General features: G+C 41.1%; 1 protein-coding gene across 1 annotated transcript in view; it reads right to left on the reverse strand.

Moving 5' to 3' along the window:
* LOC110210449 (cocaine esterase-like) overlaps positions 1 to 10,441 on the reverse strand; it is a 35,908-nt gene extending 25,467 nt beyond the window's left edge. The window contains exons 1-4 of the mRNA XM_020989425.2: positions 9,238 to 10,441; positions 5,784 to 5,988; positions 4,744 to 4,882; positions 603 to 736 (exon numbers count right to left, since the gene is read on the reverse strand). Coding sequence (XP_020845084.1) covers positions 603 to 736; positions 4,744 to 4,882; positions 5,784 to 5,988; positions 9,238 to 9,307 — 548 coding nt within the window. The 5' untranslated portion in view covers positions 9,308 to 10,441. The remainder of the gene's footprint in view (positions 1 to 602; positions 737 to 4,743; positions 4,883 to 5,783; positions 5,989 to 9,237) is intronic.
* Positions 10,442 to 18,412: the final 7,971 nt, after the last annotated feature.

Consider the following 18,412-nt stretch of genomic DNA (forward strand, 5'->3'; position numbering starts at 1 on the left):
GGTGAGTACAAGTAGGTAAAAGGGGTAAGAGAAAAAGGGCTAAAGATGAAAACAGGTTTGTTACTTGTGGAGCAGGCATTCCACAGTGAAAGGGGTAGATAGCTTTAGAGTAAGACATCACAGAAAATTAGTACTTGGAAAGTGAATGGAATCATGGGCTTGATTACTACTCAGTACAGCAAGCTGCGGTTAGGTTAACACAGGAGGACTCTCTTGTTTTCTTGTTTGGTAACCCTAACACTTAACAAAGTGCCTGCTGCTTAATCAATGGTTCATCTTCCTGATGATCTGTCTGCTAGTCTGCCTATCCTTCCATCCATCCATCAATCCATTCACATATCTATCTATCTGTAATCTGAGGACAAGGGAGTGAATTCATTGGTCATAAGAAGCAGGGCCATAATTTGAAATTGGGTCCTCCAGCCACAAATCTAGTGCTTTTTCTACTATATCACGATTAGCTGGTGTGGAAGGCAAGGGAAAGCAAGAGATATGTTTTCTAATCAGGAATTTATGTTTATTATCATTCAACCACTCAGAGATCTGGGAATTCATCAAAGAAAAAATTCTTGTACTCACATTTCAGTGGGGTCAAACCTCACCTGAAGAACCCAAGGATGCCCAGCCTGTACTGGATGGTGACCACTACCACATTCTGGGTGGCTGACAATATCGAACCGTCATATAAGAAAGCACCACCAAAAGTGAGAGCACCACCATGGATCCACACCATCACCTGCAGGAATCAGACATGGTTTTCCTTACAGGAACAAATCCCACCAAGCATGGCTCTGCCGCTCATTTCCTCAACAGGAGAATACTGTATCCTGTTATCTTGTGACCAATTAGAGCTACTTTAGTAGCTCTAAATGTGAGTGAATTTACTTATCAAGATGCTGTATATCAAGAGCTGACAGGATGCATCTGAACCACTCTCAGGTAAGAGCCCACTTGACTTGACTCAGAGGCAGTTCAGATCCTCTTTGGAATCTTCCTGGCAGAATCTTCCTCAGGTTCTCCCACTGCCAAAGATTCACATGGAGCAAAAAGCCTCTTCTAAAGGATCCTTGTTTCCCCATAACAGGGAAAGGAGGCAGGACTCCCTTCTAAGGGACACAGACCCACCAGACAATAAAGAATGTACCGTGGACAATAAGCTCTTTGTGTCACATCATTTTTTTTTGGCTAGGCAATGGGGTTAAGTGACTTGCCCAGGGTCACACAGATAGTAAGTGTTATGTGTCTGAGGCCAGATTTGAACTCGGGTCCTCCTGAATCCAGGGCTGGTACTCTATCTACTGTACCACCTAGCTGCCCCTCACATCATCTTTTGAGTGTTTCAAGAGAACTTGTCTATGTAACAGTAGCTGCTATCTCAAAGCCAAGAGAAGCTGCTAGAATAGATTACCACCACTAAGTTATGCCTTGGATTAGTACTTTTGTGAAAAAAATTAATTTATGGAATAAAACAAGCATTTCTATAACATAGTATAATTAAAAATATGATTGCGTAGGAAAATGCATATCCACTATGTACAATTTGCTATTCCTTTTAAATATACAACCAAGTTATCACAGTAAATTTTTTTTTGGTTCTTATATGTTACTCACTTTATAGGGAAAAGTTTCCACTGATTAAAACCCATCTTTAAAAGACTTTAACCCATCTCCTGCCCATAAACCTGTGACTAATCCATCTCATTATGTTTGCATTGTGGAGATGGGATAGGTTAGGGAGGGATGTCATTTCAGTCTTATGTCACTGACACCAAACAGGATACCCCAACAAGACCACAGCAGACCAATATAACTTTCAGCCAAGGCTAAGCTGTGGAGGGAACATACCTTCAGAAAACCAGAACCAGTAAGAGTTAAAAATCAAATTGTCTCCTTACAAGCATAAAAAATGTTGTTGTTGAGTTCTATCCAGTTCTTTGTGATGCTGTATGGGGGTTTCTTGGCAAAGATACTGGAGTGGTTTGCCATTTCTTCCTTGAGTAGATTAAGGCAAACAGAGGCTGACAGAGCTAGAGAATGCCTGAGGGCTAATCTGAACTCAGATCTTCCTGACTCCAGGCCCAGTGCTCTATTAACTGAACCATCTAGATCAGTGGATAGAGCATAATTCTAAGAATTAAATGCTAGGCAAGAAAGAGATCTTATAATTTCTATATCTAAAATTACAAGAGAAAGCTTAATGTTACTGTTCAGATAACCCTATGATGTTTCCATTGTATGGTTCCTTTAGTCAGTTGATTAGGGTGCTGCATGCCTAGGAGGTGGAGAGAGATGAAGGGGATTTCACTCACTTCGGAAGATTTTTTCCCTTCCATGGAACGGAGCAAGTGATTAGTTGGAATTCTGTGGGGGACACGTTTGGGCATCTGGAACTAGACAGATTGCAGCTATATAAGCAAATCAAATGGACCAAATCCTGGACACTGAGAAAGCCAGAGTATGCACTGGCAATGGAGAGGGCACATTTTGCTGTGAGTAGCTGAGTACATGGAGAGAACAGGGAGCCCATCACACAAGTGGACTTGCTTTCATCTCCTTTCCTCGGGTGATCATTGAGGTGTATATGACTGTGTACCCCAGAATTCTGTGTCAGGCGGGATTATTGGATCCTAGGTTGTAGAGCTGAAAGGGATTTTAGAGACTGCCTGGTACAACACCATTATTTGACAGATGAGGAAACTGAGGACCAGAGAAGTTAAGTGACTTGCAGAAGGTTATAAAGGTAGTAAGTGGCAGAGCTGGGCTTTGATCTCAGGAATTCCCACTCTAAATGCTATGTTTTCTTCACTACACTCTGCGGTTTGGTTGCTACTACACTCATCTCCCTTCCCAACCTCTATTCAAAACATAAACCCTTAGGGTACAAACAGTGAAGGAAGCTATAAGATCAGATTATTTACAGTGTAATTGATCTGAACCCAGGCCTGCTGAGCTTTGCGTGAGCAAGCTCAGTTTCTCTTATACAAAAGTCCTCTTTCCACTCAACCAGGCAACCTGACACCTACCCCAGCTCACTCCTTCCTTCCAAGTGCAACTTTGTGTTCTGGAAGCAATGGAAATCCATTTCCTTGTTTCCCTTTGCAGGGCCAGCATGGGTGGCATGTCCTCCAGTCTTAGAATCCTCCAAGCCCTGGAGTTTTCCAAACTCCAAATTCCTTTTATGAAAATAACTGACAATCCTATATTTAGGAACTTGCTCTGGCTTTGTGGTATATTCATTCATTTCATACATTTGCTGAGTACCTACTCTGTGCAAGGCTCTGGGATAGGTATTTTGAATAAGACCAGGTCAGTGCTCTCAAAGTACTGATAGTCAACTATTGAGAAAGGATAGGATATAGATCCAAAAACCATAATACAGACTGTTGTATTCTGTATTGGGCCAGCTAGGTGGCGTAGTGGATAGAGTGCTGGGCCTGGAGTCAGGAAGACTCATCTTTCCACGTTCAAATCTGGCCTCAGACACTTATGAGCTGTGTAACCCTAGGCAAGTCACTTTACCCTGGTTGCCTCTGTTTCCTTATCTGCAAAATGAGATGGAGGAGGAAGTGGCAAATCACTCCAGCATCTTTGCCAAGAAAACCCCAAGTGGGATCATGAAGAGTCAGACACAACTGAAAATCCCCACTGAGCAACAACACAGTCTATATTAAGTGTCATAAAGGAGATCCAAAATGACATTAAGGTAACATTAAGGTGAGGGAAAACCCACCTTTCTTTGTATCCCCAGCACTAATGAGAAGGGCTCCAGGCTTGTAGAAATGGTTGTTGAGTTGAATGTGGATTTGATGAAGTTCAGAGAACACTTCATGGGCAGAGAACATTTGAGCAGTTTTTTTCACTGTCATTTATTTTAAGAAAGGAAGCCTGGTGTATATGATAGAGGCCTAGCCTTGGAGTGAGGAGGGCTAAGTTCAAGTCCTGCCTTGGGTACACATGCGATGTGTGAGCACAAAAGAAGTTATTTAGTTTCTCAGTACACCAGACAAGCCAAGGCTCTAAGCTACAAAAGTGCCTGTCCTCATCAACAGAGAGAGTTTCCACACAGTAAAGTTCCCTACAGCAATGAGATGATAGCTCTGGACAGGATCAAGAAGTGTTTGGAAGGTCACACTTTCTCAATGTCTTGCTCTTTTCCTATAGCAATAACTATTTGTAGCAGAAATTGATATCAATCCAGATCATGGAACCAACTCCCTGAAGTTATTTCAGTCATTTTCAGGGATGCCCAACTCTCCATGACCCCATTTGGGGTTTTCTTGGCAGAGACACTGGAGTGGTTTGCCATTTCCTTCTCTAGCTCATTTTACAGATGAAGAAACTGAGGCGACAGAGTGAGGTGACTCGTCGTGGGTCATACAGCTAGTAAATGTCTGAAGCCAAATTTTAATGCAAGAAAATGACTTTTCCTAACTCCAGGACTGGTATTCTATCCTCTGGGCCACCTAGATGCCTTGAAAGTATATGGAGGCAAATTTCAGCCTCATAGGAGGAAGCATTTGCTAACCATGTGAGTTTTTACCAAGGATTGAGCTGATTGCCCTTGGGAGTAGTGAGCTCCCTGACCAGGACAACTTCAGGGAAGGCTAGCTAACTTGTCAGAAATATTTGGAGAAGATGACTGTTCCCATGCTGGTGGGACGAGGTGACCTCCAAAGTCACACACAGTTCTTATGCCTTAGGATTCTCATTCCCCATTGTGGAAGTTACAGAGATCTGGCTTACCGGCAATCTGGCCCCCTCCTTTGTGTGGTCAGGAACATAGATATTGAGGTACAAACAGTCTTCAGAATTGGCAGGAATAGGGATGTTTACTTTCATGACTTTTGCCATACTTTCTAGGGGAGTGACATTCTGCAAACACCTGGAAAACATAATGGATGGATGATCTGAATAAAATCACGTGGGGATAACAATAATAATAATAATAACAATAGTAATAATAATAATTGGATGCTTTGAGGTTTGTAAAGCACTTTACAAACATGGTATCATTTGACCATCACAATAACCTTGAGAGGTAGGTGCTATTATTATCCCTATTTTGCAGATGAGGAAACTGAAGTAGGCAGAGGTGCAGTGACTTGCAAACATTTCACAGCTTCTTATATAGTCTTTTTTCTTGATTATTGCTAATTTAAATATTTTGGTTTGTTGAAAATTGTTAAGTTGGAAACAAAGTATTTTTTAAACAAAAAAAAAAAACCCTGGAAACAGATATTACCAACAGTCAAATAGCTGAACACATCACAATGTATGAATGCCATGGAATATGATAGCGCTGAAAGAGAGGATGAATGTGAGGAACTCAGAAAACCTGCAGAGAAACTAAAACAGCTTGCCATTTGTTCTCTTGCTCATTTTACAGATGAGGAAACTGAAAACAAACAGGGTGAAGTGACTTGCCCAGGGTCATGAAGCTAGTAAATGTCTGAGGCTAGATTTGAACTCAGGTCTTCCTGACTCCAGACTCAGCATTCTATCCTCTGACCCACCTGCTGCCTCTAATCTCTGTTAGCCTTTGTTTTCCCATCTGTAGCAATATGTGTACTACCAACTTGACAATATTTTTCTGAAGTCTGTTATTCTCTAAAGTCCAAATAAATTAAGCAATTTGAGGCCTTGCAGCCCAGGGAACATTCATTCCTTCAACAAATACTTAACTACTGTCTACTGTATGCAGAGCTCAGAGAGACAAAATGTAGGTAAGACAAGATGGCTCCCTGGGCTGATCTGGTAAGAAAAGAATACAGGAAGATGCTTACACAGGTGAATAAGTAGTCGCATCTCTCACATTGCTCCAGGAATCTGATGGTTGTGGAGGAGAAAACCTCAGGGCTCCCACAGGGGGTTTGGCAAAGGGGATTCCCAGGAAAACACTGACACCTTTGTCAATCCCCTTGATACTGATTTGAGTCCCTTGGATCTGTCCAGACTCAGTGGTCCTGATGAGGTCATCTGCATGATGCCCTGTAAACAAAAGGGAGAGAAATCCTCAAGGACAGAGGCTGAAATGATGTCCAAATACGTCCTCCATATCCCCCACCATGACCATTTTTTCCTTATATGGGAATGCAAGCCTCCTATTTCTGCCATAATTCTTTTCATTTCCCTTAAAGATCTCCAGTGATGGGGAACTTACTCCAGAAAAGGGCCATTTGTACTTTGAGACAGCTCTGCCACTGACTCAGGAGCTGTCTAGCATTAGGAACCTGAGTTTTAAGATCAAAGCCACCGCTCCCCAATAATCCCACCCCCCAGCCCAGCTTAGGAAAGCACAGAGTTAAAAAGCAGTGCCATATAGTTTACTAGTATGATCCAACTGAGCAAAGACTTAATGAGTACCCACTATGGGCAAGGCCCCCAGCTCTAAATCGAGGATAAAATGGCAGGAATTTCCATTCTCCTAGAGAACAATGACCTGTGCGCCAATAACTAGTAATACAAGGGAGAGGTACAAAGGAGAGTTCCTGGCAAAGAGCTAGGAAAAGATATGCAGAGGGTCAGGAAAAGCTCTGCTGCAAGTGGCAGTGCCCAAGCTGGGTCTTCAATGAAGAGTCTTCAACAGAACTAGACTAGGGGAAGTGCTTTGTGGGCATGGGAAAGTCAGCAGACAATGAAGGGAGACAGGAGATAGCAGGACAAGAAAGGCAGATGGAAAGCACTTACACTGGGCTACAGTATGTGTCAGGAAGACTCATGTTCCTGAGTTCCAATCCAGGCTCAGCTATTTACCTGGGCAAGTCATTTAACCTTTTTGCCATCAGTTTCCTTATCTGTAAAATGAGCTGGAGAAGGAAATGGCAAACCGACTCCAGCATATTTGCCAAGGAAACCACAAATGGAGTCACCAAGAGTCAGATATGACTGACAAATGACTAAACAATACAATAAATGTGAATGTAGTAGTAGGTGATAAGGCTGGATGCACAGAGGACTGCATTTGGGCTCAGAGGATATGGGTTCAAATCATAGCTCTCCCATTTACTGCCTGTGTGAACATATAACAATTCCTTTCCTTCCCTAAGTCTGTTTCCCCTTTTTGATTAAATGGGAAAAGGGCATTGGATTCAATGGCCCTTGTGATTCCTCCCAGCTCTCCATCCTGCAGTCCAAGAACTAAGGACTGCACAACCGTCAGGGCACATGGCCATACTCTGCCTGAATCAGGACATGGGTCAGGCATGCCTCTGAAAGACTGGCACTCCCCCTTTATCAAAGGAGACCAAAGTACAGCCCTATGTAAAATGCCTGGGAGTGACTTTAACATACACCAGCTGGGCTTCAGTTTCTCCTCTATAATCACAGTGGTTTCAGAGGATGAAAGTAAAGAAATAACCCAAAGCCTCCAGCTTCTGGGATAAGAACTCACTGTTTGACAAAAACTGCTGGGAAAACTGGAAACTAGTATGTCAGAAAGTACGTATAGACCATCTCACACCATATACCAAGATGAGGTCAAAATGAGTACATAATTTAGACAAAAAGTGTGATATCATAAGCAAATTAGAAGAGCAAGTTATAGTTTACCTGTCAGATCTATGGAGAAGGCAAGAATTTATGACCAAACAAGAGACAGAGAACATTATGAAATGCAAAATGAATTACATTTTGGACCACATTAAATTAAAAAGGGTTAGCACAAACAAGCCAACCCAACCAAGATTAGAAGGAAAGCAGAAAGATGGGAAACAATTTTTATGGTAAGTATTTCTGATAAAGGCCTCAGTTCTCAAATACGTAGATAACTGAGTCAAATTTATCGGATTACAAGTCATTCCCTAACTAATAAATAGTGAAAGGGTATAAACAGGCAGTTTCCAGATGAAGAAATTAAAGCTATCTACAGCCATATAAAAAATGCTCTAAATCACTACTGATTAGACAAATGCAAATTAAAACCACTCTGAAGTACCACCTCACACCTCTCAGATTGGCTAATAGGAAAGAAAAGGAGAATGATAAATATTGGAGAAGATGTTGGGAAATTGGGACACTAATGCATCCTTGGTGGAGTTATGAACTTATCCAACTATTCTGGAGAACTATTTGGAACTATGCCCAAAGAGTTATAAAAATGTGCATGCCCTATTATCCAGCAATACCACTTCTAGGTCTCTATACCAAAGAGATCATGAAAAGGGGGAAATAACCCATATGTTCAAAAATATTTATAGCAGCTCTTTTTGTGGTGGCAAAGAATTGGAAATTGAGGGAATGCCCATCAATTGGAAAACGGTTTAACAAGTTGTGACAAATGGATGTAATGGAATACTAAGAAATGATACGCAGGTGGATTTCAGAAAAACCTGAAAAGACTTACATGAACCAATGCTGAGTGAAGTGAACAGAACCAAGGGAACATTGTACACAGTATCAGCATCATTGTGCAACGATCTACTATGAATGGCTCAGCTCTTCTCAGCAATACAATGATCCAAGACAGTTCCAAAAGACTCATGATGAGAAATGCTATCCATATCCAGAGAAAGAATTATGGAGTCTGAATGCAGATCAGAGCATATTATTTTCCCTTTTTTTTTTGTTTTTGTGTGTGTGTGTGTGTGTGTGTGTGTGTGTGGCTTTTTCCTTTCGTTCTGGTTCTTCTTTCACAACATAACTAATGCGGAAATATGTTTGCATTATTGCAAATGTATAACCTATATCAGATTGCTTGCCGTATTGGGGAGGGAGAATGGGAAGGAAGGGGAGGAGAAAAAATTTGAAGCTCAAAATCTTATTTAAAAATGGATGTTGAAAACTATCTTCATATGTAATTAGAAAAAATAAAATACTATTTATGAAAGAAGAAATATGGAGAAAATAAAGAAATAAGCTGTGCCACATTTTCTCATGCAAATGCAGAGCTATTTCCAGTCTGTAAAAAGATCCTCCCCAATCCTCATTCTTATCAACCTCCTTGAAAATGACTCAGCTTTTCCCCCCTCCCTAACCCACCAGCAGCTGATAGAAGAGTTTTGGGATATAACACACATGGAGACAGCATCAATTTCTCAGCAACAAACCAATTTTAGCCTCCTGAAATTAAACTAGCAATAATCCTTCACCCCCAGCCCACCCACCCACTCAGTCAGTGAGGGCAACAAGAGAAAAAACAATGCACAAGCCCCATATCTCCAATGGGAAAATCAAAGGACTCCTCTCACATCCACCAAGAAATCATGCCCTATTCTGGGTCAGCCTGGCAGAGCTGCTCACCTGGGGCATGAATCAGGAGTCCCAGGACCCCCAAAGTCAGAACCTTGGGCAGCAGGGAAGTCTTCCACATCTTTCCCTCTGCACAGCCTTCTGGTTATGCCTAATCAGATCCCAGGCGTGGCCTTTAATACGGAAAGAACTCGATCAAAGGGCACTCCAGGGAAACTGGGGCTAAGGACTACTATATGCACTGCCTCCTCAGACCTTATCTTAGGCATATTTGGAAGGAAAACAAAAGTAGTTTGAATCTAAAAAGGCGAAAGAAAACAGATCTGAAAATCCATCCATCCAACAGGGATATGCTGGAAAATGTATAATAACAAGCTCTCTGGAAAACAAAAACAAACAAACAAATGTATCCATGACATACTCTTAATTTAATCTCTATTAGTAACATTGTTTCTAACACTTAAGTCTACACAATCAACAGAATGATAAATCAAGCCCTGAATGGTAGCATTTTCTGATTTCAGAGGGGCAAATATGCCAATGGGTTCACAAGAGCCAGCTTGAGCTGCCCCTACCACTTCACGTGAAGTGTCAAGGGTGAAAATTTGAATTACATGACCTCACCACCCTCCCTCCCAGTTTCTGGAGACTCTGTGAATGTTCACCCCTTGAAGCTCTTCAGTTCCATGGTTTTTCTTCCTGACCCTATTTGAGTTTCCTAGTAAAGATACTGGAGGGGATTGCCATTTCCTTCTCCAGCTCATTTTGCAAATGAAGAAACTGAAGCCAAGTGGGTAAAGTGATTTTCCCAAGGTCACACAGCCAGGAAGTGTTTGAGGCAGAATTTGAACACAGTGCTCTCTGAGTGAACCCAAGCCCTCCTGCTGGACTTTGCTGACTGAGAATACGGTTCTGCCAAAGCCATGGTCTAATGGATATTTCCCTTATTTAGTATGGCCCTCCTTTGTTAGAGGCACTATCCTAACATTCCCCATTTTGTTACATCCTATATTTATGGTTGGCAGGAAACCAGAAATCCTGGGGCCACACTATTTGTTTTATGAAACTATAATTTTGGCTAATGAAGGGCACAGGCATCCTGAGTCAGTACAGGAGGGAGAGTTACAGGGAATTGCTCTGAAGATATAAAGTGCCTTTTGTTTATCCTTCTTTGAGTTGATTTTCAAATGAACGTATGTTCATATCTCTATGTACATGATTTTCTACCTTTCAGAGAAATAAACATGCACATTAAGTCTAATTTTGTCTTTTTTAGAACAAACTCTGTAAAAGTTGATGGTTGACAATGAGAAGATAGGAAATTCCATGTTAGAGAATTTAGTGAATGTAGAAGAAAGAATAGGAGTAATTGAGGGAGTGTGCAAGGGATGACTTTAGTTGGATTCTATAGTAAGGGAAGAGAGCTGAAATTTACTTAGTGGTTAGCTTGGCATTGAAAGCCCTCCACAAAAAAGAAACAAACAAAGCCCTCCGCATTCTAGCTCCCACAGTTTGTCTTCTAGTTGAGCCTGTCTGCTTTGCTGTCTCTGGCGCAGGACATTTCATTTCCTGACTCTGCAGACAGTTCCACATGTCTTGAATGCACTCAGTTCTTGTCCCTTCCTGGGACAATCAGGGAGGCTATAAAGGTAATTCTTGACCACGAGTTGGACAGAGGACCCCTGCAACTCTGATATTCTATTATTTTTCCACCTTTCCTCAGACCAAGGAGTAGAGCTTTGATGAGGCTTCCAGTAAACAAACAATATGACTCCCAGAGCTTTCTTGAGGGCTGTTAGCACCAAAAGGTAACAATTTTTATCTTGTTCCCAGAGATTTTTGTTCCCAACTGGCGTAATTCTTAGAATCTTCCCTGAGTCCATCAGCACTCATTATAGGTCAAAGGATATCACAAAATTGCAGAATTTTAGTTGTGAAAATTGGATGTGAACCAAAAGTCACAGCTCTACAAGACACAGGTAGTCACTTAATTTATTACAAGAGAAAGGCACATGCATGTGGGAACTACTTATACCAAGGAACTCAACCCACAGATGATGCCTTAGATATTTATGGGGTATAGGAAAAAAGAGAGGTCTCATGGGAGGAGTAGAGGGCAATCCCTTGCCAAATGGAAGTGACATGGGAGGAGGAAGGAAGCAGCAAGGGAAGGGGAATGAGAGGGAGCAGGAGGACTTGGGAACATCAGACCATGGAGGGAGTTTGTTCTGCTTACCTGAAAGGGTCTCAGCTGCACAAATAGTTTCTCAGTCTGGGCGGACTGGCCAGAGCCAGAAAGTTTAATAGAGTTCAGTTATGAAAGATCAGTATTATGTTAGTTTAGGAGGCTTCATCTCTGGAAAATAGGTTAACTCAAGAACACAAGTTCAGGGCACTCCTCCACAGATCTCAGTGTCCATCTAATCCAACCCATATTGGGAAGAAATCCCTCCTGTAACAGGATCATACAGGACTGACCAAACCCACCTGTTGGTCATCCCTTAGCCTGTTACTTCACTCATTACCTTCTTCATTCTCATTACTTGCTTTCTCCAATAATCCAAAGCTACATCCAGCTATTTCCTTATTAATTATTAAATTAAAACATTTCTCTTTAGTCAATTAAGCTGTAAGAGCGTTCTAGAAAAGATAGCAATAGCAATAACATAAGAGGAAGAAAGGCAGAGAAGTGGGTCAAAAAGAGAGACAAGTACTCCTATTTATTAATGACATAATAGTTTACTTAGAAAATCCAAGGAAATCAACAAAAAAATTAACAGCTCCCCAAAAAAGCTTCAGATTACAAAATAAACCCACAAAAACAAATAGCACTTTTATATAGTAGAGCAAAATCTCAAAGGTAATGATGAAAAGATCAATTCAAAATAACTGAAAATTTGTGCAAAATAATTGAGACAAAAAACAATAATAGAAAGGGAAATCCCATTCCAAATGACTACAAAATGTATCAAATACCTGGGGACCAACCTCTCAAAGCCCAGAAAAGACTCGTATAAATTCAATTACAAAGAGCTCATTAAAGAAATAAAGGACAACCTAAACAGCTGAAAGAATATTCAGTGTTCATGACTAGGCTGTGCCAATATAATAAAAATGACAATGCTGCCAAAATTAATTTGCATTTTTAATGCTATACCAATCAAATTAACAAGGGGATACTTTACAATACTTGACAAAATAATAACAAAGTCTATTTGGAAAAACAAAAGATGTAGAATATTAAGGGAAATACTGAAAAGAACTAGGGATGAAGAGAGAATAGCACTTCCAGAGCTCAGACTACATTATAAAGCAGCAGTCCTCAAAACCGTCTAGTATTGTTTAAAGAATGGAGAGACAGATCAACGGAACACAGTAGACAAGAGTAATTCAGAAACAACCAATCTTGGGGCAGCTAGATGGCAAAGTGGATAGAGCACAGGCCCGGATTCAGGAGGACCTGAGTTCAAATGTGACTTCAGGCACTCTACACTTACTAGCTGTGTGTCCCTGGGCAAGTCACTTAACCCAAATTGCCTCACCAAAAAAAAAAACTAAACTCAATAATTTTGTGTTAGATATGGTGGAAAACATTAACTACCTTTGGAAAAAATTCCCTAATTGATAAATACTACTTGGAAAACTGGAAAGCAGTGTGACAGAAATTAGGCTTAGCCCAACACCACCTTATACAATATTCCATAATAAATTCAAAATTAATGAGTGTCTTGAATATTTAAAATCATACCTTAAAAAAATTGGGAGAAGTAGGTCATCTGCCCTTTGTGGCTATGAGTAAAGGATGAATTAATTACAAAAGGTAAAATGGCTAATTTTGATTACATGAAGTGAAAAGATTTTGTGTGAACAAGATAACTGTGGTAAAAAAAAGACTTCAAATACCTGCAGTGAGGACAAGCAGCTCTGCTGAATTTGGAAGTGAACTTGGTGGCAAGAATGTTGTAGCATCTGCCTTAAGTTCAGCCAATTCTCATGGACGAACATGGTAGACTGGAGAGTCTCATTGGCATGTTTGTACTTCTCGCCTCAGAAAATATTACTTTGTAAAAGATGATTGATGTTTATTGGTTCAAATGATACTGGGGAGGTAGTCTTTGGTATCAAGAATAACGAGGAGATATTAACCAGAACTCCTCCAACGATATTGGAGAGAACACAATAGAACAGGAACTGGAGTCCATAGCCTTAGGAAAATCACCCACAATCCCTTGTGCACATTCCCTAGAGCTGCAAGGGGGAGACCGTCTGAAACCCAATGGAAAACCTACATGCCAGTGTGACTTTGCATAAGGACACCCCCCCATCTCCTTGCTTTATGGGATACCTAAATGAAAGAATGGTCCAAATCACTAATAATGAGAGAAATGCAAACTGAAACAACCCTGAAGTTTCACTTCACAACCAGAAAACTGACAGAGATGACAAAACAAGAGAATAGTCCATGATGAAGTAGTTGAGTAAAGACAGGTACATTAATGCATTGTTGATGGAACTGTGAATTGGGCCAAGAATTCAGGAAAATTATTTGAAATTAATAGTAATATTAGCTAATACTGGCTAGCATTTGTTTAATGATTTAAGGTTTACAAAGTGTTTTACAAATATCTCATTTGATGCTCACAAGAATCCTAGGAGGTAGGTGCTGTTATTATCCATATTTTACAAATGAGGAAACTGAGGCAAACAGAAGTAAGCGACTTGCCCAGGATCACACAGCTATTGAAAGTGTCTAGAGCCCGGTATTGAATTCAGTACTTCTTGACTCCCTAGCATTCTATTCTTTGCACTACCTAGCTCCTTAATTACACAAAGAAAGTGACTTACTAGGGGTCCGAACGTTAGCAGGGAGTCAGGAAGTAACTCTAGGACTGTGGTTGGACTGTGGAATGGATAGAGACCTGGATGGGTATAGACTGAGCTATTTGTCAATAATTGGAGAGTGACTGGGATGATGAGTGAAGAACAGTACTGGGAGGGGCTCGTGCATTCAGTATGAGAGGATTTAAGAAATAATGGTGATAGCTAGCATTTATATAATTTGCTTTAAGGTTTGCAAGGCACTTTACAAACAGGATCTCATTTGAGCCTCACAACAATACTGGGAGGTTTAAGGTATTATTATTAACCCCATTTTATAGATGAGGGAACTGGGGCAGAGAGGTGTCATGTCTTGCCCCAGATGAGTTCAGGTCTTCCTGGCTCTAAGCCCAGCACTTTATCCACTGTTCCACCAGCTCCCTTTTAATGAGGGCATGGGAGAGAGCATGGAAGGAACAGTTCGCTTCAGGTTGTCTGCAGCAGCACGGAGAGCTGAGATTAATTCAGCCTGATCAATGATAGCCCTGCAGAATCCAGCTGCCCTATGGTACTTTCCAGCCCACCTGCCTGCCTAGAATTTCCTGTTATATGACTCTCTGTCTCCTGCCGGGGAGATTTTGACAGGTGTTTCTCCATGTTGGGAGGGCCTCCTCTTCTCACCCTTCTTGGCAGAGATTTTAACCTTTTTTGAAAGTACAGCTCAGGTTCTACCTTCCTTGTACCTGGAGCTGTCCCTGCTGCCCCAACCTGTTGATGTTCTGTCTCTCTGCCTCTATCTCTTTGTCTGTCTGTCTGTCTGTCCGTCTGTGTGTGTGTGTGTGTGTGTGTGTGTGTCTCTCTCTCTCTCTCTCTCTCTCTCTCTCTCTCTCTCTTTCTCTTACATTACATATATTTTGCATTTACTTTCATATGTACTGTGTCCTCCCAACTCCTTGAAGACATTCTTTCATTCTTTTCCTTCCTTCCTTCCATCCTTTCCTCCTTCCTTCCCTTCTTTCTCTTTGTCTCTTCCTTCCTTCCTTCTTTCTCTTTCTCTTCTTTTTTCTCTTTTCCTTCTCTACTTTTCTCTCTCTTCCTGTTTCTCTGTTTTTTCTTCCTTCCTTCCTCTTTTGCTTTCTCTTGTTTCTCTTTTTCCTTCCTCTTTTTTCCTTCTTTATTCCTTCCTTCCTCTTTTCCTTTCTTTATTCCTCTTTCTCTTTTTCTTTTCTTGTTTCCCTCATCCTTCCTTTCTTCCTTTCTCACTCCCTCTTTCTTTCTTTCTTTGTCATAGTATCACCACCTCCTAGCTCAATGGTCTACATGCAGTAGATTGTTGAATAAATATTTGTTGCAGTGAATTGAACTGCCCCATTTGTCTTTCATTCTCTAACAGGACCATGACATCAGCAAGATGACATGACTCGCAATTACCTGTGATTTGAGTGAGGGAGGGCTGTGCAAGGTCACTAGCCTCACTTTCTCCTCCAGAGCCATCTGGGTACAGTGGCCAGATATATTCATCAGTATGACTAGAAATGGCCCAGGATGCAATGGGAGACCTTGGCCCTTTAAACTAAGGTCTTTTCAGGTTCTCACTTAGAGTGAGATAACGCCCATTCAGTGAATAGGCCTGTTTAAGAAGTGAGGCAAGGGATGGCCCCTTTAATTAAAAAAAAAAATCAAACTGGAAGGATAGACTCTCAGGGTTGCTAGACAAAAGAAACAGTTACTATTTATGTTGACTCTGAGCCAGGAGGGCCCAAAAAAATGACCATGAAATAGTGCTTGGGCAGGGATCTATCGTTGTTTTTCTTAATTCTCTTTTCCTCTTTCTCTCTCTTTCTTGCTTTATTCCTCTCTTTCTCTTTTCTTCTCTTATTTCCCCTTCTTCCTTTCTTCCTTCCTTTCTCCCTCACTCTTTCCCTCTTTCTTTCTTTCTCATTGTAACCCAAGTCCTAGCTCAATGCCCTAAATTCAGCAGATTGTTTTCATAAATATTTGTTGCAGTGAGTTGAATTAAATTGTATGGGGACAGATGTCAACAAACTTCTTCCTGGATGGGATTTGAGGACTTGGTGTTGAGCAGGTCAAAGAGGAGGAAGACAACTTCCCCAAACGTGTTTGAGTTACACTTTACAGGTGCCCAAAACTAGCACGGAAAAGGAGGCCAAACCATCCAGTCCCATCTAATAGTAAGTATTACAGTGAGCTCTGCTGGTGTTGTATTTATTCCTTTCATCTACTTACGTAGAGATACTTATTAATTTCTCTATTAGGACATAAACTCATGGAAAGTCAGGGTTGTTTCATTCTTTGTGTTTGTATCCTGGCTCCTGGCACAATATCTAGCACATAGTAGGTGCTTAATAAATGTCTCTTGTTTGCTCAGTATCCTAATTCAATCATTAGATTGTAAGCTCCTTGAGGGAAAGTGCTTCTCAACTAAATTTTGTATCGCTTCTGCCATCCATCATAATCCTCTACATACAGTTGACACAATATATCTTTGGAGTATTACGCTATACCACTGAGAAGCAACAAACAGTGTTGGGGAAAGAGGGCTGGTCTTGAAGTCAAGGGAGACCAGGATTTATAACCTTGCCCTATCATATCCTAGAGGACCATCTCCAGTCATTCTGATCTCTATCTGGACACTGGACCCAGATGGCTCTGGAGAAGAAAGTGAGGCTAATGACTTTGTACAGTTCTTCCTCACTTAAATCCAATTTGCTTGCAAGTCATGGCATCATCTTCCTGACATCATGGTACTCTTTGTGAATGAAGGACAAACGACAATCCCTGAGTAGTATGAGCTGCCCCCCTGGGGAATCAGATCAGTTCCAGTTGGGCAATGCAGCTCCTTCCTTCTCTTTCCTTCCCTTTCCTTCCCTTCCCTACTGCAGAGAGGTAGAAAAAAAACTGTCTTCACGGACTAATGAAGGGAGACAAGTTGCAAACACCTATGGATAAACAACATATACACAAAGCAAACTGAGGGGTGATCAACAGTAAGAAGTCACCAGCTTTAAGGGGCACTTAGCAAAGGCTTCCGGCAAAAGGTGAGATTTTAGCTGAGCCTTAAAGGAAGCCAGGAGGGGCAGATGAAGAGGGAGAGTGTTCTAGGCATGGGGGCAGCCAGAGAGAGTGCCCAGAGATCCAGTGTCTTGGTCCAGGAACACCAAGGAGGCCAGTGTCACCAGACCAAAGAGTACGTGAGAAGGAGCAAAGTGCAGGAAAAGGTGGGGAGGGGCCAAATTCTGAAGGTCTTTAAAAGCCAGACAAAGGGTTTAATATTTGATCCTAAAAGTAAAGGGAAGTAAAAGGAACCACTAGAGTTTGTCACATCTGACCATCAGATTTGAGTGGAGTTTGGGCTGGAGTGGGAAGAAAATGGAGACAAGAGAAACTAGAGCACAGGCTATTGTAAAGGTCCAGATCCAAGGGGACCCAGCCACCTAGCTACCCTTACACTCTATATCTATCTGTACCCTGCCTTAATTGTCTGAACTCTATATTAACTGTCTCATTTTCTTAATCAGAAGCTTCTTAGTGACAAAAAAATTTTAATAGCTCAATATCTGATTTTTCTAAATGGAGAGAATGTTTTAGTACCATATATCCCTGTGTCCCAGGGACAAGCTACAGCCAACTTGTACCAGAGCTGGTTGTTAAATTTTCAACATGGGCATTTACACCTCAGAATTGGCATCCACTACAAATTAAGGTTTGGGTCAATGTTTCATTGATTTCTAAACTCAACAAAGTGATGGAGCTAATGTGAATAACATAACTTAAAAGTATGTTCTGTGAGTTTTTCAGAGTTTTTTCAGAGCTGATTATTAAACATTGACCAGCACACTCCTGTCTATATCCCTGTTAGTGAAAGGTTTTGTTATTTTGAAATATCTTGTTAACATAACCACTCAGAGTAAAAATTTCCTTTGATTTTGCTATTTTTCTTTGCATACAAAAGGAACCCTGTAGAAGAACCACAGTGAGTTTGGGCTCAGAGATATTATTGTCCCTGTGCTGCTCCTTTGAAAATAAAGAATCACTTGACTTACAGGATTATCTTGAAGTTTTGTTTTCAGGACCCTCACTGTACCATGTTATCTGCTCAAAGAAATGTTGTCTGGAAAATGCTGGCTAATTGATGAGGCAGAACAGAGACCTCCAATCCCAGGGCCTGGCTGCTTAGTGTCTGAGTCACCTTGGACAAGTCCTCTCCCTTCTCTGGGCCTCTGTGTTCATTCTTGTTCAATGATTTCTAATGTCCCCTCCAGCTCTAAATCAATCATTCAATGAATCAGCAAGCATCAATTCTTTCCCTCCCAAGTGCCCAAGAGACACAACGACAGAAAATAATGCCATCTCCACTATAATGTAAGAAGTGAACTAGGGATTTTTC

Source organism: Phascolarctos cinereus, unplaced genomic scaffold (assembly GCF_003287225.1).
Source record: "Phascolarctos cinereus isolate Bilbo 61053 unplaced genomic scaffold, phaCin_HiC Scaffold_2;HRSCAF=192, whole genome shotgun sequence".
Lineage (NCBI taxonomy): Eukaryota > Metazoa > Chordata > Mammalia > Diprotodontia > Phascolarctidae > Phascolarctos > Phascolarctos cinereus.